Source organism: Rhinatrema bivittatum, chromosome 5 (assembly GCF_901001135.1).
Source record: "Rhinatrema bivittatum chromosome 5, aRhiBiv1.1, whole genome shotgun sequence".
Classification (NCBI taxonomy): Eukaryota; Metazoa; Chordata; class Amphibia; order Gymnophiona; family Rhinatrematidae; genus Rhinatrema; species Rhinatrema bivittatum.
In genome coordinates this window covers 113,663,838-113,684,059 of record NC_042619.1, presented here as the reverse complement: position 1 = coordinate 113,684,059, position 20,222 = coordinate 113,663,838, and the positions used below count along the sequence as shown (strand labels likewise).

Here is a 20,222-nt window from a genome sequence, read left to right as displayed (position 1 = left end):
GCGCGTCCAACCCGCGGCACCTAATAGTACCCTCAACATGCAAATGCATGTTGATGGCCCTATTAGGTATGCCCGCGCAATACAGAAAGTAAAATGTGCAGCCAAGCCGCACATTTTACTTTAAGAAATTAGCGCCTACCCAAAGGTAGGCGCTAGGTTTCTGTCGGCACCGGGAAAGTGCACAGAAAAGCAGTAAAAAACTGCTTTTCTGTGCACCCTCCGACTCAATATCATGGCGATATTAAGTTGTAGGTCCCGAAGGGTAAAAAATTTTTTTAAATGGGCCGGCGGCTGTCGGGCCGAAAACCGGACGCTCAATTTTGCCGGCGTCCGGTTTCCGAGCCCGTGGCTATCAGCGGGCTTGAGAACCGACGCCGGCAAAATTGAGCATTGGCTGTCAAACTCGCTGACAGCCGCCGCTCCGGGTCAAAAGGAGGCGCTAGGGACGCGCTAGTGTCCCTAGTGCCTCCTTTTGCCCGTTTCTACCGCACCACCTAATTTAAATACAGAATCGCGCGCACAGGCAAGTGGCCTGTGCGCGCGCCGGGAGAGCAGGCGTTCGTCCACTCTTCAGCGGACTTTACTGAATCAGCCTGATGGTAATTTCTTATGTTTTTATGTCCTGTGAGGTTGGAGCCGCCATCGTGTTAAAGAGCCGCTTGCTGCTTTCTTTTGTGTCACGGTGTTTGACCACGACACAAATGAAAGTGCCATAGAGCAATGATGCTTTTTTGGGGCAGGGGCTTCACTATCACAGCGACACAACCCCCCCCCCCCCTCAATAATGGGACCCCTGCTGCGAAAAAACATAGCAGCTTGATGAAGCTATTCCTAAGTTTGTACCCAAGGATAAAGTGACTTGCCCAAGGTCACAAGGAACCCTCTGCATCAATGGCAGGAAATTTGAATCAAACAGTTAGCAAGGGCCCTGAACTTGGTGGTCGGTAAAACAGATAATTTAATTTAATTTAAAATCTTTTCTGTACCGTCGTTAAGCTAGTTGCCGTCACAATGGTTCACAATAAGGCACATAATTTCAAACTTCAATGTGTTGAATTATATTAACTTAACAGGTGCCATCAAAATACTGTAACATAGTTTCATATTAAATATTACTTAGTGGTGGTGATAAGTATGGGAAAATAAGTGTGGGAGCTTGCTGGGCAGACTGGATGGGCCGATTGGTCTTTCTGCCATCATTTCTATGTTTCTATGGTTTCTCTGGTTCGTAGGTGCTGCTCTAACCACTAGGCCACTCCTGTACTCCAGGAGTTCTTTTGCCTGCAGAATTATACCTAGAACCATGTCCCATGCATCAAGTGCAACACACAGTATAGCACAACCAACCCCATCCTCACAACATCAAGACAGTGAGCAGGCTGTGAACATCTACCCCTAAAAACAACCTAGACAAAGGCATCCCCCCAAAGCCTAGTGCATAGTTCATAGGATTCGCAAAGGCTGAGCATGGCTTTTCAACCCATCTAATAGCTGTTTGTGTATGTCTGTGTGTGGTCTATACATAATCAACATATAAAAAGAGGGAATGATACAGCCATAGTTGTGACATCACAGATGATATCTTCTTGGAAGGTAATGAAATACATTGGATTTCCTTAAGGGAGTTTTTTGATAATATATGTTTGGGTTTTTTTTTTGTTTTGTTTTTGTAATTTAGGTGCCTATAATAATGCTGGTCTTGTTCCCCTGTCGAATGTCATAGCTCCAGGCATAGCAGCTCCGTTTAATCTGAATCAAGTAGGAACAGGTAATGTGCTTATTATTTTTGGAAAACTATATAATTTATTAAAACTATTTAATTTATTTAAATGTTGACACTTCTTGCAAAAAGTTCCTTTGTCTCTTAAGTAAATGCATGCTACATGGTTCCTTTCCAGAAAATGAAGACCTTCCCAATCAAGGAAAATCATCTCAAAGTCAAGGTGAGCTGAAGGAAGAAGATTAGTTGGATGCATGGGGAAATTGTTGAAAACCATGCTGATAATATGTGAATTTGTTTTTATGAAAACTATGTTAGTTTGTCTTTATTTTTGTAAATATAATGTTCTGCACACACATATTCCGAAATCAAAATTACAGGCATCCTGTAGTATCACACTTACACAATTAAGAAGTTAATTTTCTAAGCAAACTTATATGCATACGTTTGCTTTGAAAATACTCGAGTAATTGACTAAGGGCACACATGACATCACACAATGTTACACCAGATCTTTGGATGATGTAATGTCTGCGATAAGATTTGCATGCATAGAGGGTAATTTTTTAAAAGGATTTGCCAGTGTAAAAGTAGCATATATCGTAGCAATTTTAAAAAGCCCATTTAGTACGTAAAACCTACTGACAATTCAATAGCATATATCATACCAGTTTTCAAAAGCTCTCTTACATACATAAGTGCAAACCCAGTTTTAAGCACATAAAGCCTTTTAAAATTACCTCATACTTTTATAATCAAAATGAAGCCTGTAATTCCACCCCCTGGAACACTTCTCAGAAAGTTTGAGTAAAAATACTTGTGAAACTGGGTTACACATGTATTTTCTCCATGGACAAGCCATACAAACCACCACACAAGATGGATGACATCATCCAACGGCACCATGTTGGTGCTCTTCTCTCCTAGCTTGGAAAGTTCTGAGCATGCGTGGATGTCCCACGCTGGCATCACTGCACAATTTTTCTCAGTCTTAATTTGTCTGCTTCACGAATGATCGAACTGTCTCTTCTCTTATATCAGCTGCAGTTCTCGCAAAGAATACTACTTTAAACTTATCAAGGATGTTTTCACTAAAAACATTGAATGGCTTCATAGAAATCATTGGTGGGAAAGAAGGGAAGGAGACCCTTTAAGTTTGAGAAATGCTGCCATAAAATGGTATCGACAGATCAGTACAACTTGTGCCTCAGATGCCTGGGCCCAAAACATGACAGCTCTTCCTGTGGGCCTTGTGGGAGAATGTCCAAAAGTGCCTTGGTTTATATAGAGCTTAAGCTCAAACATGAGCTAAAACCTCCTGTGAGTCTAGAATACCAAAATACCATCATAAAAGCCAAGCATGATCCCTCTTCAGGGGAATCTTTGAGCTCAAAGAGATTGCATAATAGTTCATCAGAACATAGGGAGTGGCCAGAAAAACCCTCTGCTCAGAAACATGCTAAAGTGCCAAAAACTGCAGAATCGCCAGCACCAACAGTCGGCACAGACCTAATGACATCAAAGGATGATACGCATCACTTTGTACCGAAGCACACCAGTGCAGGATCGCATGAAAGATTGCGCGGATACTGGTGCTGACAGACGTCGGCGCAACTTCTTAAGCACAAAATAGTGCTGAAACAACGCCAACAATCAGCACCAATTCTTCCTCATGCTGATCAAAAGGTAAATGAAAAACATGGTATGAAGACACCAGCACCAAACATAGATTTAGATCATCACTAGATCACATAAGAATTGCCATATTGAGTCAGACCGAGGGGTCCATCGAGCCCCAGTTATCCTGTTTCCAACAATGGCCAATCCAGGGCACAAGTTACTTGGCAAGAGCCCAAACAGTAAATAGATCCCATGCTGCTATCATGCAGTGATAAATAGTGGCTATTCCCTAAGGGCCGGATTTTAAAGGCCCTGCGCGCCGGCACGCCTATTTTGCATAGGCCGCCGGCACGCACATAGCCCCGGGATGCATGTAAGCCCCGGGGCTTCGTAAAAGGGACGGAGGGGGCGTGTCCGGGGGCATGCCCGGGGGGGGGGGTGGGGTGGGTTAGGTAGGGGAAGGGAGGGGGAAGGTGAGGGGAGGCGGAAGGAAGTTCCCTCTGAGACTGCTCCAATTTCGTATCTTATAAAATCCAGTGTACTTTTGTTCGCACATGCTCTGTTTTTGAAAAATGTACCCCTAAGTCTGCTTGGTTAATAATAGTTTATGGACTTCTCCAAGAACTTGTCCTAAACCTTTTTTAAAACCAGCTTCACTAACTTTCTTAACCACATTCTCCAGCAATGAATTCCAGAGCTTAATTGTATATTGTGTTATGGAGTCTTAGTTTAGTGGACTCTTGGGCCGACCTGCAGGGAGACTGGGATAGGTGTTCAATGTCTCTAGTATGTGGCAGGCCGGGAGGCAGATGTTCAGGCAGGACGTAGAGGTGCTCTTCATCCTGGAAGCTAGTGCTCTCCCGGGAGGAGCCCTTTAGGAGCCCAGCCGCTAGGACTTAGGCGGCTTCACCCTTGGAAGCCAAAGCCCCCCCCAGGAGGAGCCCGTAGGGGGCCCGGGCCGCTGGGACTTAGGCGGGTTGATGATCAGGACTGAGAACTGGAACCAGACTAGAACAGTAGACAGAAACTGTAGCAAGACTTGGGTTACGGAACCAGACAGAAACTGTAGCAAGACTCGGGTACTGGAACCAGGCAGGAACTGTAGCAGGACTCGGGGGTACTGGAACCAGGCAGGAACTGTAGCAGGCAAGCAGGAACCAAGCAGGTACTGTAGCAAGCAAGCAGGAACGGAGCGAGTACCAAGGCAACTCACTCCGGGGGGCACGAAGCAATAGGGAACCAGGAGGTAAACCCGTTGCAAGGCCAAGACAGAGTGTCTGCGGCCGGCTTATCAAGGCCGCGGCGTTTCTGACGTCAGGAACTGGGTGGAGTCACCACTGGCGGGAAAAGCGCCCAGAAGCAGGGTGTCCATGGGAGGCTTCCCGGCGGTGTGACCCCCACGGGTGACGCCACCAAACAGGCCGCAGTCCAGGCCTCCAGAAGCGGGGAACAAGTCCAGGAGCACAGAGGTAAGGGTCTGGTCGCAGCACTCCCGGCCAGAACCGTAACAGTACCTCCCCTCTTACGCCCCCTCTTAGCCGGTCTGGGTTTACTTGGGTGGTCAACTGCCGTAATAAGTCCTTGTCAAGGATGTTACGGGCCGGTTCCCAAGAATTATCCTCGGGTCCGCAACCCTCCCAGGCGAGCAAGTACTCCCAGCGTCGTTGATGGAACCGGACATCCAAGATCTCACGTACTTGATACGTAAACATCGTCTGGTACTGAAGGATCCGATGGTTCAGGAGCCCGGGAGTGGTATCTGGATAGAACAAGAGGCTTCAGCAATGACACATGGAACATGTCATGTATGCGCTATGGAGGAGGGTAGGCGTAGTCGGTATGAGACTGCTCCCATTTGTTCGGCGACTCGAAAAGGCCCACACAATCTCGGAGTTAGTCCTTCGAGAAGGGATTTCATAGCTGTAGATTTTTAGTACTAAGCCAGACGCGGTCTCCAGGAAGGAAAATAGGCGCTGGCTGACGATGCCTATCCACCCACTTCTTGGCGGACTGGGTGGGGGTTTACGGAGCTTTCCCTGGATAGAAGTCCATAAGGAAAGAAGCTGGCGGGCTGAAAGTTGAACTGCCGGGAGTGCACTAGGTTCAGGCGAAGGCAATGGCGGTCGAAGTTGCTTCCCATAGACAACGAGGAAAGGTGAACTTCCAGTAGCAGCATGCGTGTGATTATTATACGAGAACTCCGCCCATGGGAGTAACTTGGCCCAATTATCTTGTTCATTCACGAACGAACGAATGGAGAAAAGTCTTTAAGGTTCAGTTAGTCCATTTCGTTTGCCCATTAGTCTGGGGATGGAACGCAGACGAAAGGCTAAGTTGCACACTGAAGCGTTTGCAAAGTGCTTTTCCAATATCGAGCAGTAAACTGTTGGTCCTCGATCGGAGACTATATCATGCGGAAGACCGTGAAGTCTAAAGACCTGCTGAGCGAAGAGATTGGCTAGGTCAGGTGCAGAAGGCAACGTTGGCAAGGGGACAAAGTGCGCCATCTTGAAGAATCGATCTATGGTCACCCAAATGACCAAATTACCTCCAGAGATGAGAAGGTCCACGACAAAGTCTGTGGAGATGTGTGTCCAAGGTTCCACGGGGATGGGTATTTATTTATTTATTTTTAGCTTTTATATACCGAGGTTCCTATATGGGATACAGATTACTCCGGTTTACAAAAAAACTGCAACTTCGCTCAAAGGCTAGTACATGAAACAAGTAAATACAAGAACTGATACAGCTAGCACTTAAAACAAGTGAATGCAAAAAACTGGTACAAGGAACTTAAACTGAAACAGTCTATGATATGATGCTTAAGATATGATACTTATGATATGAATTTGACTGCAAAGTCTATGATATGATACGTTCCGGGGACTGGGGCAGGAAACTTGATGGGAGAGTATATACAATTAAAAAGAAGCGTGTATCATGTACTGGTAAAGGTAATGAAACTTGGATTAGAGTATGCACAATTACAATGGGTGAATGTACATGAGGAGCTAATAAGACTTTTGTTAAACCAAGGACGATGATAAGTGAGAGAACAATGCAGGCCAGACAGGACTGATATTAAACCCGGGCCACCGGACTGACAATAAACCTAGGTCAAGGTTAGGTGTCCGGGAAAGCTTGAATGAAAAGCCAAGTTTTTCTGTTTTTTTTTAAAGCAGAGGGGCATGGTTTCAAGTCATAGGTCCGGGGGGGAGTGAGTTCCAGTGATGGGGACTGCTGCAGATAGGGCCCGCTCCTTAGAGCTGTTTTCGCCGGAGGGGCAAACAGAGTGCCTTTATATGCACTTCTGATGGGTCTGGAAGAAGTGTGTTGTTTCAATTGAATGCTTAAATTGAGAGGAGAGAGGTTGTGCCGTCACTTTATGTATAATTGTGAGAACTTTAAAGGGATCCTGTATTTGATGGGTAGCAATGTAGGGAACGGAGGATGGGGGTGATGTGGTTCTCTTCTTTTGGAGCTGGTGAGGATTCTGGGCGGCGGCGTTTTATTACCATCTGTAGAGGTTTTAATGGTGTTGGCGGGGAGTCCGAGCAGGATAGAGTTGCAATAATCGATCTTAGATAGAATGATGGATTGTAGCACCAGTCGGAAGTCATTGAACTGAAGGAGTGGTTTGAGTTTTTTTGAGGACTTGCAGTTTGTAAAAGCACTCCTTTGTGGTGGTGTTTATTAATTTTTTTAGGTTTAGCTGATTGTCCAGCCAGGTTCCTAAGTCCCTAACGAACGGTGATAGGTTAGGTTTTAGTGATGTAGGTTGGGAAGAGCTTGGTGGGTTGAAGAGGTTGAGATTGTGGTCTTGAGATATGATGAGCATTCTCCATTTTGTTGGAGTTGAGGACTAGGTTAAGGCAGGGAGAGTAGGCGCTTAATTGACTGAAGGCAGTCATTCCAGTGGGTCATGATTTTTTGCAGGGATTCTGTGATCGGGATGAGTATTTGAACGTCGTCTGCATAGAGGTAGTGGGTTAACTTTAAATTTGTGAGTAATTGACTGAGCGGGAGCAGGTAAATGTTGAAGAGCGTGGGTGATAGGGAGGATCCTTGGGGGACTCCCTGGTCAGAGAGGATGGGTTGGGATTCTTTATTGTTTATCCTAACTTTAAAGAACCTGTTGCATAAGAAAGACTTGAACCAGCTGAGTGCAGATCCTTTAATGCCTATGTTGGTTAGACGTTCTAAGAGAGTAGAGTGTTTGACCGTGTCGAAAGCTGCGGACAGGTCTAAAAGAACCAGAAGGTGGGATTGTTTTTTTTCTAGGTTTAGGAGGATGGTGTCAGTGTTTAGAGATTTTCGGAATCTATACTGAGTCGGGGCGAGAATGTTATTTTCTTCAATGTAATCCGAGAGTTGTTTAACTACTTTCTCCATCAGTTTGGCAATCAGAGGTAAGTTGGCTATGGGGCGGAAGTTGTAATGGTTGTAACAGGCCCCTGGGCCTCCCGATGAGCGGCTTCTGAACGGCGCAGGTAGGGCAAGAGCCCACAAAGGCTTGGACGTCCTGTCTCACCGTCGGCCACCAGTAGAATCGGTTTCAACAAGTCCAAGGTCCCTTTACAGCCAGCATGGCCCCCAGTGAGGGAGTCATGGGCCCAAGTGAGGACTTGGACCGGGCTTGCCTTGGGTTCAGGTGTTGGGCTTGCTTCAAGAATGCTAGTTTTTGTGGTCGGTGTAAATCGTAACCGGATGGTTGGCTCCCTCCAACCACTGTCTCCATTCCTCCAGGGCAAGTTTCATGGCTAGCAACTCTTTATCACCAACACAGTAGTTGCTCTCTGCCGGCGAGAATTTCTTCGAGAAATATGAACAAGGGTAACAATTGTCCAATTGTCCAGACTCAGAGTAACTGGCTCAACACGGCCCCCACGGCCAAATTGGAGGCATCGACTTCCCACCACAAAGGGCCGGCTGGATCCGGATGACGAAGGCAGGTGTCTAACAAGAAATCTTCCTTGAGGGCCTCGAAAGCTTGGCAGGTGGGGAACAGGCCAATCCACCGCGTTGGCCCCCTTTCAGGTGAGGGCAGTCAATGGGGCCACAATACAGGAATAGTTGGGAATAAAGTGATGGTAGAAATTGGAAAAGCCGAGGAAACGTTGCAACGCTTTGAGGCCCCTCAGCCGGGGCCAATTCTTAATGGCCGCCACTTTCTCCTCCACTACTCGAAATTTGTGGAAAATATTGGACTCATTGTGAACATTCATGTTTGGAAAGACAGGGACCCCTGTTCTGAACTGCTCAAACTTCTTCAGATTCTCAACATCCCTTCTGAACCAGTGGCCATTTCAGTCCACAGTGTTCTCAGCGTGCTTCAAATGAGGATGTGGGAGGCTCCTGTATCCAATCTCTCTATGGCTAGGAAGTTGGACATGAAATACAGGGTTCAACAGTCTCTAGTATTTGGTGTTGTACAGCTCCCCTACCAGTCAGTGGTGTTTGAGTCCGTTATAAAGAAAGCAAAAGAGACACAGATTTATTCCAGTTCCCTTCCAGGAAAAGATCACAGGCTCCTATGATAACTATGGCAAGAAAGTCTTCCAAGCCTGAATGCTCACTGCTCACATTACCTATTCAATTCTACATGGTTGCAGTATATTCATGATTACATTCTGAAGCTAAAGCCTTCCTTCAACCAGAGTCTGACTCTCATTATCCTCAGCCTCTTTTGGATGTAGAGGAAGCGATTTTCCATCTCCTCCGATCAGTCTATGAGTACTTTGATTCTGTTTCACGCACTTCATCTTCACTGGAGTGCAACATATGGCATGGCTTAGGACAAGCAGCATACAGAGGAATCCATGAGAAATTGGCAGATTTCCCTTGTCTCGGAGATAATCTCTTTGGCAAGAAACTTAGAGAAACAGTCACCCAAATAAAGGACCAGAATGTTGCTGTACAATCTCTTGTGATGGCTTCTGAACAGCCACTCACATTGAGACATTCTTTCTACACTTATAAGTGACCGTATTTCCACAGGCAGCTTTACTGCCCTTTCCAGCTATACCGTCTACACCCCTTCTGGCCCAGCACTAGCAACTGCTTCCAGCCAGGGTCTCAACAACATGAATTCTGTCAACCACTCAACAAGCCTCACATAAGCCAGGGCTCAGTTTTTAATCCCTTCCGAACATTCCCTCCCCCATGATTCTGGTGAGAGAAGAATCCAGCATTTTGTGAAGGAGTGGCATCAGATCACCAATGACCCCCTTGGTCCTCCAAATTGTGGAGTCTGGATTCTGGTTGCATTTTTCCTGGCTCCCATCTCTACCACATTAACCAATGCTCTGTCCTGATCTTTCTCATCTGCTGCAACTTTGTTTTGAAGTCCAACCGCTCATCCAGCAACGAGCAATAGAGTCAGTCCTGTGTCCCAACATGCATAGAGCTTCTGTTCTTGGTATTTCCTCATCCGCAAGAAATTGGGAGGATTATGGCCCATTGAGGTCCAAAGACTCTTGAACAAACATTCACTCAGAGAAATTCAAAATAAATTCCATCAGTACGATTCTCCTTTACATGCAGAAGGATGGATGGATGCATGCCCTGGATTTAAAGGATGTATATGCTCACATACCCCATCCATCCTTCACATTGATACTACCTTCACTTCCAAATAGATACTTCTCATTACCAGTAGAAAGTTATTCCCCCTTTGGCATGGTGTCAGCCTCAAGGGTCTTTACAAAATGCCTCGCAGTTAGCAGCTCATCTCTGTCACCAGGGAATGCAAGTCTTCCTGTACCTGGACAATTGGCTGATTATGGCAAATTCCTGAGAGGAAGTATTCTGCTCCCTGCACACCACGGTTTGTATTCTACAGCACTGGGTTTTCTGGTCAACTTCAAGAAGCCAAATCTGGAGCCCCCTCAGAGGCTCAGGTTCAGTGGAGCTTTGATAGACTCACTGCAGGAAAGAACGTTCCTGCTTCCCAGTCAAATGAATGCCATGACTGCTCATCCATTCAGCTACACTTGACACTCGACAGGCAGATTGGTTCCTCATGGTCCTTGGCCACATGGTAGCAGCCATCCACGTGGTTCCATTGACATGCTTTCAAATCTGCTACCTCAAATGGGGTCTACGTGCCCAGTGGGATCAACTAATTCAACCCCACTCATCTCTGGTGCATATTACAACGGCAATGAAACAGGAGTTGCAGTGGTGGTCGTGTCCCCAGGTTCTTCAGGATGGGGTCCCATCTTTGTTCACTACCCTATCTTGTAGTTCTAGCGATGGACGCCTCCACCAAATGCTGAGGCACCCACACCAGAACTGTTTGCACCCAGAGCATCTGGTCTGTCTCAGCATTCAAACATCTTCTGCAGGGAAAGAGCATTCTGATACAAACCGACAACTAGGTTGCATGTGCACTTCAACAAGCAGGGGTGGAATAGATCTTGGCTTCTCTGCCAAAAAGCCCTGAAGATCTGGTATTGGGCAGAAAGAATCGAGCTGCCCCTCCAGGCCACCTATCTGCTGGGCATCTCCAAGACACTGGCAAATTGACTTAGTAGAGTTATTGGCCATACAATTGCTCACTACAGCAATCAGTAGCCGGCGAACTATTCAGTTTATGGGGATTTGCTGTCAGTGGACCTATTTGCATTACAGCAAAGTACAAAACTAAATCAGTTTTGTTCAGTTCTACTAAGTGACCATAGACTAGCTCAAGACACTTTCCTTCTTGACTAGGGACAAGCCTCATGTATGCTTTCCCACCAATATAGCTTATTGCCAAAACAGTGCAGAAAGTGAGTCAGGACTGTGCTTGGTTGATCCTAATAGCTCTGGCATGACCCAGACAGATCTAGTAATGCATTTCTTGTCAGCTTTACAGCAGTCCACCAATGTCTTGGGAACAGAACATACATTGTTAACTCAGGAAGATGGAACACTTTATTATCCCAACCTCTCGATCCTCAACCTAACTACTTGGATGTTTGAGCACTCAGTGATAGTTAATCTCCACTTACCATATCAGATACTGTGGACATACTAGTTTCACCTCGAAAGCCTTTAACTAAAAGAAATTATGCCTTCAAATGGAATAGGTATTCCAGGAGGTGCCCAATAACACGCTTTGGACCCATTTTCTTGGGAACCTAAGTATCTTCTGAAATATATGCTACACCTTTCTGATTCAGGTCTCGCCACCTCATTGGTGTGAGTTCACCTTAGCTCTATGTCAGTTTACAATACTCAAGTGAATAGCAAATCAATCTCTATGCCTCTTGAAGATATCTTGTTTCATTAAAGGTCTATGGAATGTCAAGTCCCCAATCCAAAAACCAGCTGATGCTTTGGGACCTGAATGTGGTCCTTTCCCAACTAATGAAACCCCCCTTTGAAAAATTAGAGTTAGCTTCTTTAAAGTACTTAACATGGAAGTTGGTGTATCTTGATTTCTAGAAGGATCAGCGAACTTCATGCTCTCATCCATTATCCTCCTTACATGCAATTCTTTCACAGCAGTATGGTCTTTCATATCCACCCAAGTTTCTGCCAAACGTAGTCTCTGCTTTTCATAGCAACCAATCCACTGTGCTACTCTCCTTCTTTTCAAGGCCCACGATCATGAAGGCAAAAATTTCCTCTATACTCGGACTACAAAATGGCCTTAGCATAGTACAAGAAATTAACTCAGCCGCATAATAAAATGTCCCATTTGTTGTCTCATATAATTCCAACAGGCTGGGAGTAGCAGTCGCCAAATGTATTTTGTCTAACTGGCTAGCTGAGTACATTCACCACTGTTACATATCAGCAGGAGTGCAGATCACAGGTTCTGTGAAGGCTCATCAAGTGAGAGCTATGGCTGCTTCTGTTGGTTATCTTCAAGAACTACCCACTAAGGATATCTACAAAACTGCAGGCTTGGTCTTCATTTCACACCTTCACATCCCATTACTCTCTTGATAGCCTCTCAAAGACTGACAGTAGATTTGGACAAGCAGTTTTGCAAAACTTTTTCTTGCAGTGGTTCTACTCGCCATTGTAGGTCTGGGTTGCTTACTCAGTAAATGCTCCGCTGCAACCCTCAGCTTTGGACTCCCTAATTCAGCCTGTTTATTGATGGAAAAATCAAATTTGTTTGCCATAAACTGTGTTTTCTGGAGATAGCTGGATGAATTATCCATGGAATATCCACATCTCCTTTGAGAGTTGACTTCCTAGGTAGGACTTAGTTCTGTTACTGACTAAGAAGGTTCACAAATCTATGCCTGTGCGGAACTCCTACACATACTCACTAGAGCCAAAGCTCTACTAGCTAGGAGACAATCTGTTTGGTGCTGTCGGATGATGTCACCCACATATAATGGCTAATTCATCCTGCTATGTATGGAAAATACCATTTACAGTAAGCAAACTTGCTATGTTTAAACATTAGTTTTGTCATTTTAAAGTATTAATTATGTTTTTGTTCCTTTGCAGCTTTTAATGCATCCGCAAATCAGCTGTTTTCTCCTCATGGCTCTAATTCATCTGCATCTTCAACACCAGTTGTCACCCCAACTCCTTCTCCTGCAAAGTCCTCAGTTCATCCTTCAACACCAACAACACCAGTCATCTCTGGGATCAACATGTCTACCTCAGGACTCTCTGCTTCTCAAGTCAAATCTTGACCCTTCCACCATCTCAATCAACACAAACTGCCAGTGTCATAAAGAGTCTTTCACTGCCAGCTGTTGATGCTACACCTGCTAATAATTCACTTACTACCTCCTGTTCCAATTAGTTTTTTCAGGAGTACCTCCTGCTGTCACTCCAGCTCCTCAAGGGGCTTCCATACCATGTGCCACGCCTGTCCCCAGTGAAACTTTGGCATGTGCACCTTTCACAGGACGTCCTTTTTTCTGTCACCGGTACCTCTACTTCCTCATCTAGTACTCCTGCTTTAGTGCCACCAGTATTTGCAGGCCTCCCTTTGTCTGTGACCCCTACTCTACAAGGGTTATCTTCTCCAGCTCTCTCTGAGATTGCTGGTACTTCTGCTGCTGGCACTTCTGGAGCACTTAATTTAGGAAATCCCCTATTATCTATGTTGAAGGGATTTCTGACATCAATGATACCACATTAATGAACTCTTCTGCTTTGCCTTCAGCAGTTCCAGTTGGGCTGTCTTCTTTAGCCACTCCTAGTTATCAGAATACTGACCAACCTGGCTCATCTGATAACAAATCTTATACTCCCTCTACCACACCTACACCACAAAACTCTTCCACTCCAGGTTTGAATATTTTCAAGGCCTTTCTTCCACTTCAGTGACGAATCCCAGTTGTTACTCCACCAACACTACAGACTCAGTCTCCTTTAACCACCTCCATCGCTAGCCAGTTGTGGTTCAGCTCTTTTTCAGGGACCCTGTTTCTTCTAATCATGACAAGCAGCTTACATCTTCCCCAATTGCCACAAGTATCCCTGTCCAGATAAAAACTGAACCTACTAGCCCCATCCCATCTGCCTTTAAAGGTTCTTCCCGTTCAGTTACTCCTTCCCATGGTACTCTAGGTTTGTCTGCGGTATTGGGTCATGTCTTTCCCTCAGCCTCCACAGTTCCAGTCAGTTTATCAAATTCTGTCAATCAAGGTTTACCTGATCTGTCCTCCTTGGGCACTCCTTTAAATAGTCCCCAGTCTCTCCTCACTTCCTCTGGCGTCTCATGGATCTTCTAACCATATTCCCCCTGTTTTTACTGCACTTCCTCATTTTGCATCTCTCACAAGTACTGCTGCTTTTTCTGGTAGCTCAAGCCTTACACCTACTACTGCATCAGGGACATTGTTAACTGTTCCTGCTGCAGCGCCTTCAGCTCCCTCTGTTTCTCATTCCAGCTCCACAACATCTGTCTTTTCTGGCCGCACTACCCCAGTGTCGGGCTTTCTGCATTTCCTCTGACTTATCCACTGCCGTTTCCTTCGCTTTTTTTCTGTCACTCAGGGACCTCTTGTCTCCTCAAGCCCAGCTTTTCCTGGATTGCCTGTCTCCAACACACCTCCTGCCATTCCCCACTCTACCTTCATTCCCAGGGCTCCAGCCGCCTTCCACACTGGCAGCAATTGCACCTCTACCTTCAGCAACTCCAGTCCCATCTCCAGCTTCAGTTCTACCTGGATTTGCATCTGCATTTAGTTCAAATTTCAACTCTGCACTTGTTGCCCAAGCAAGGTAGATTTCTGCATTAGAGAAAAGTAACTTAAAATCATTTTTGTTATTTGCAGTAAATTATGTGGAGTTTTATCACAGAAACTTATCAGTTTTCTTTAGAGAGCAAATTCTTTCTGTTACCAGTATTTATTACTTTTCATTATTTGAGGATGGGGAAAAATGCGAATCACAAATATTTTAAGGGAGAAAATCTTCCTTCTCTGTCTTCACTTAAGCTCACTACCCAATAGACCCAGTCTCTCACACTTATCCTTGAACCTAAATCATATTACATGGAAACGCCTTCCCACTGAGCCTCGGTTTAGGGTTAGAGGGGAAGGATTCATGAAAGACCTGGTAGGCAAAGGGTATGAAGTCCAATGTTTTACCTTCATGTGGTGATCCTTTCCTTTCTCTAACTCCTCCATTCTTGCAAGCTACAAAAGTGTCGCATGGAGCTATAGTAGGCCAGGAGAGTTGATGATCATCTTTGTATTCATATTATAGGCCACTAAAGAGTGATTTAAGTGCATTGTGATCTACTCCCACTTTCTGTGGAACTTCCAGCACCAGCTGGAGGACACTATAGAATCTGAATCTCCTGCATTTAAACTTTCACTGCCAAAATGTTTGCAATCTCCCTGGCCAAAGGAAAATTGGTTCTTAACTGCTAATTTTTCGTTCCTGTAGTACCACAGATCAGTCCAGACAAGTGGGTTTTGAATCCCTACCAGCAGATGGAGGCAGAGAACAAAACTTTGAGGCACTGCTATATATATGAGCATACCATCTGCAATCCCTCAGTATTGACCTGTAACCAAGCCAAACTTAGGGGCCGATGCAATTCAGTGCGCTCAGCCAAGCACACTGTTAATCTGCAGTTGGACACGGGTAGAATAGGCGCTAATCAATCCCCTAATGCAATAAGGGATTAGCATATATTCAACGCGCGTCCAACGCGGAGTGAATCTAATAGCACTCATCACATGCAAATGCATGTGAATGAGGCTATTAGGCATTCACTCCTGATGCAAAAAAACAAAATGTGCGTCTCGACACACATTTAACTGTCATCTATTAACACCTGCCTAGAGCAGGCGTTAATAGCTGAGGCGTTAATATTCATTGTGATATTAAGTAGGATGAAAAAATTTAAAGAAACAAAAAAGTTTAGAAAAAAAAAATAGTTGGGTTCAGAAAACGCTTCCTGAACCATTTCGCGTCGGTTTTCCTTGCTGGCGGACGGCCCGAATCACGAAAACTGATTGGGTTCTCATTAGCAAGGATGCGCTAGAGTCGCGTAAGCAGTTTAAGAACCAATTTTTCCTTTTCTGATGGACCCCAGATCAGTCCAGACAAGTGATATACCAAGCACCCCTACACTGGGCAGGCATGGGAAAGGACTCACCCTCAATTCCACTCCATTAAACATCTGCTCTCCTGGGTCCTGAACATCCAACCGGTAATTGCCGAGAGAAAGGTGTGAAGCTAAGACCACGTAAGCCACCCAACAAATCTCTTGTGGTGACACCAACTGACACTCAGCCCAAGAAGCCGCCCTGTGTCCTAGTAGAATGTGCTTGCAGCCCCTCTAGAACCTTTCTGCCCTTGCAAAGATTAATTGAAATAATAGCTTCCTTAAACTAACAAGCAATAGTGCCCTTCGCAGTCTTACATCCCTTCTTTGGCTTGCTGAACAATACAAACAGATGATCTGTCCGGCGGAAACTGTTGGTGACCTTAAGATACCACAACAGCACTCGACGAACATCCAACAAATGCAGTTCCCTTGCTTCTGGTATTTCCGAAGACCAATTCGGAAACGCAGGAAGCGCCACCATCTGACTGAGGTGAAAGAGGAAGCCACCTTGGGTAGGAATGAGGGTACTGTACACAAAGACATGCTATCATCCTTAATTCTCAAAAACTGCTCCCTACAGGACAAAGCCTGTAGCTCTGAAATCCTTCCGGCTGAGCAAATTACCACGAGGTAAACCACCTTCAGGGTGAGGTCCTTTAGAGACACATTCCACAATGGCACGAACGGAAAGCCCAGAAAACACCAGCAGAACTAAGGTCAAACTCCATGCCAGACACACTTTGCGCACCGATGGCCACAAATGCTTGACCCACTTCAAAATTCACATAAGAACATAACATAAGAACATAAGAAATTGCCATAATGGGTCAGACCAAGGATCCATCAAGCCCAGCATCCTATTTCCCACAGTGGCCAAACCAGGTTACAAGAACCTGGCAAGTAGCCAAACACTAAGAAGATTCCATGCTACTGATGCCCAATAGTAGCAGAGCCATTCCCTAAGTCAACTTGATTAATGGCAGTTAATGGACTTCTCCTCCAAGAACTTATCCAAATGTTTTTTTAAACCCAGCTACACTAACTTCACTAACCACATCCTCTGGCAACAAATTCCAGAGCTTAATTGTGCGTTGAGTGATAAAGAATTTTCTCCATTAGTTTTAAATGTGCTACTTGCTAACTTCATGAAATGCCCCCTAGTCCTTCTATTTACCGAAAGTGTAAATACCTGATTTACATCTACTGATTTACATCGAGATGCAATACCAAAGTGCCAAAGACCTCCCTTGTAGTTTATCCCTGAGTCACCCCAGGGCCACTACCTGTACCCAAAGGGAATAGTAGGCTAAGCCCTTGGCAATCCCTGTTTTAAAAAGGCTAAAATATGTGGTATCCCTACCAATAATGGATATAGCTTTCCTCCAAACAGCCAGTCTCAAAGACCCTTCACATCCAGACATAAGCTATATACTTGGATGGCCTCCCAGCCCAAAGCAAGGTGGTAATAACCAGTTCTGAGTAACCCTTTCACCTTAACCGTTGCTTCTCAAAAGCCAAGCCACGAAGCAAAAGTGATCCACCTGATCTGAGAAGATAGGACCTTGCCTAAACAGACCAGAAAATGAGCCAATCTGAGGGGCCCATCTACTGCCAGATGAATCAGATCTGCAAACCCACAGATGCAGTGGCCACCTCTGCCGCCACAAGAAACACTTGACCCAGATGTCTCTCTATGTGTCTCAACACGTGGTCTATTAACAGCCATAGAGGAAAGACATACAGCAGGAGCTCTGCTAGCCACGGAACAATGAGAGTGTCTAATTCCTCAGCTCTGACCTCTCTTCTGCGACTGAAAAACTGCACTACTTTGGCATTGCTCTGCGATGCCATCAGATCTAGCTGGGGGCTGCCCCAGCGAAACCGAATCATGTCAAAGGCCTCCATTGACTGCTTCCATTCCTCCAGGTCCAATTGTTGCCTACTGATATTGTCCACTTGCAGATTGTCCACTCTGGCCACATGTGAAGTTGCTAGCCCCTCCAAATGTCACTCCGCCCGGACAAAAAGCTCTAGGGCCTCCCGAGCCACAGCGTGACTCTTCATGCAGCCCTGCTGATTGATATATGCCTCGGTCATTACATTGACCAAGAAAACTCTGACCATATGCCCTCGGACCTGAGGAAGGAAAAATACCAGCACTCTGTGTGCCACCCTCAATTCCAAACGATTGATAGACCAGGCTGCTTCCATGCTTGACCACCGACCTTGAGCAGTTCGTTGGAGACAGACCACCCGCCAACCACTGAGGCTGGCATCTGTATTCACCACTACCCAATACGGAGTCTCCAGATCCACCCCCTTCACCAGATTGCAGCGAGATAGCAACCACAAGAGGCTGAATCTGGATTCTCCCTACAGTGGTAAAGATCACTGATAATCCTCTGACATCGGACTCCAACAGGACAGTAGAGCCCGCTGGAGGGGTTGAAGATGGGCAAACGCCCATGGCACCAAATCCAACTTGGCCGCCATAGAACCCAGTACTTTAAATAATCCCAGGCCTTGGGAGCTGGCATTCTCAAGACATAGAAACATAGAAATGACGGCAGACCGAATGGCCCATCCAGTCTGCCCAGCAAGCTTCACACATTTTTTCTCTCATACTTATCTGTTTCTCTTAGCTCTTTGTTCTATTCCCCTTCCACCCCCACCATTAATGTAGAGAGCAGTGATGGAGCTGCATCCAAGTGAAATATCTAGCTTGATTAGTTAGGGGTAGTAGGGGTAGTAACCGCCGCGATAACCATGCTTATTTGTTTTACCTAGACTATGTTGTACAGCCCTTGTTGGTTGTTTTTTCTTCTCCCCTGCCGGTTGAAGCAGGGGAGCTATGCTGGATATGCGTGAAGTATCAGTTTTTTTCTCCCCTGTCGTTGAAGCAGAGAGCCATGCTGGGTATGCATTGAAAGTGAAGTGAAGTATCAGGCTCATTTGGTTTGGGGTAGTAACCGCCGTAGCAAGCCAGCTACTCCTCGCTTTGTGATTGCGAATCCTTTTTTTTCTTCACCCCTGTCGTTGAAGCTATGCAGGATATGCGTGAAGCATCAGTTTTTTTTTTGTTTTTTCCCCTGCTGTTGAAGCAGAGAGCTATGCTGGAAATGTGTGATGTATCAGTCATTCTCCCATGCCGTTGAAGCAGAGAGCCTTGCTGGATATGCATGGAAAGTGAAGTATCAGGCACATTTGGTTTGGGGTAGTAACCGCCGTAACAAGCCAGCTACTCCCCGCTTTGTGAGTGCGAACCCTTTTTCTTCTCCCTTGCCGTTGAAGCAGAGAGCTCTGCTGGATGTGTGAAGTATCAGTTATTCTTCTCCCCTGTCGTTGAAGCAGAGAGCTATGCTGTATATGCATTGAAAGTGAAGTATCAGGCATATTTGGTTTGGGGTAGTAACCGCCGTAACAAGCCAGCTACTCCCCTCTTTGTGAGTGCAAATCCTTTTTTCGATTTCCTCTTGCTGTTGAAGCTTAGAGTGATGTTGGAGTCACAGTAAGCATGTGTATGTTTATTGAATAAGGGTATTGTGTCCAGGCAGTAGCCATCATTCTGGCGAGTCACCCACTCTTCATTGGCGGCCTCTTGACTTTATGGCTCCCTACGAATCCCTATGGATCCAGACTACCACAAATCGCCCTATCTGAGCCTGAATCTTTACAATTCTTCCCACCCATTTATCAAAACGCACCCCCAAATAGTCCAACAACTGGGTCGGCATCAGATGACTCTTGTCCACAGCTCCATGAACCTCAAAAACTTCTTGTGTGCTGGCCGAATGGGGATATGCAGCTAGGCTTCCGTGAGATCTAGGGCCGCTAGAAATTGTCCTTTCTGAACCACGGCGATTACCGTCCGCAGCGTCTCCATCCAGAACTGCAGGACCCACAATGCTATGTTGTGTTTTTGAAGGTACAGAATGGAATGGAATGTACCTTCTTTCATGGGTACCACAAAATAAATTAAGTACTTTCCTTTTCCCTTTTCTGAAGACGGAACCGATATAATAGCTTCCAGGCTTTGTAAGCGCAGCAAAGTGTTCCATACTGCCTCTCGCTTGGCTCAAGATATGCAAAGGAACGCCTTGAAGATATCCCGCAGCCTGCTTCTGCCCCGCATTCAAGGTCATCTTGCCTGGCCAAAAATGCCTCATATCCCAAAAACAGGCCTGTGGCGGAAAGGTCTTCCTAACAGCCTTCATATCCTCCAGCAGTCTATTCCACTTGGATTCCCCCAGGGTCTTCATCAATTGCTCCAGGTCTTCATCAAATAGTAACTTCCCCTTAAAAGGGAGATTACACAGCTGGGACTTAGACCACACATTCGCCAACCAGTTATGCAAA

The 20,222-nt window shown here is 45.7% G+C and overlaps 1 protein-coding gene across 5 annotated transcripts in view; it reads left to right on the top strand.

Moving 5' to 3' along the window:
* Positions 1–20,222, top strand: part of PROSER1 (proline and serine rich 1) — a 114,882-nt gene that overhangs the window by 78,786 nt on the left and 15,874 nt on the right. For 2 of the 5 annotated variants that reach the window (XM_029602756.1, XM_029602758.1), the window contains 2 exons: positions 1,679–1,768; positions 1,899–1,943. In XM_029602756.1, coding sequence (XP_029458616.1) covers positions 1,679–1,768; positions 1,899–1,943 — 135 coding nt within the window. Of the gene's footprint in view, positions 1–1,678; positions 1,769–1,898; positions 1,944–12,793; positions 14,528–20,222 lie in introns of all 5 variants that reach the window. The other 3 variants (XR_003856916.1, XR_003856915.1, XM_029602757.1) reach the window with 3 other exon arrangements.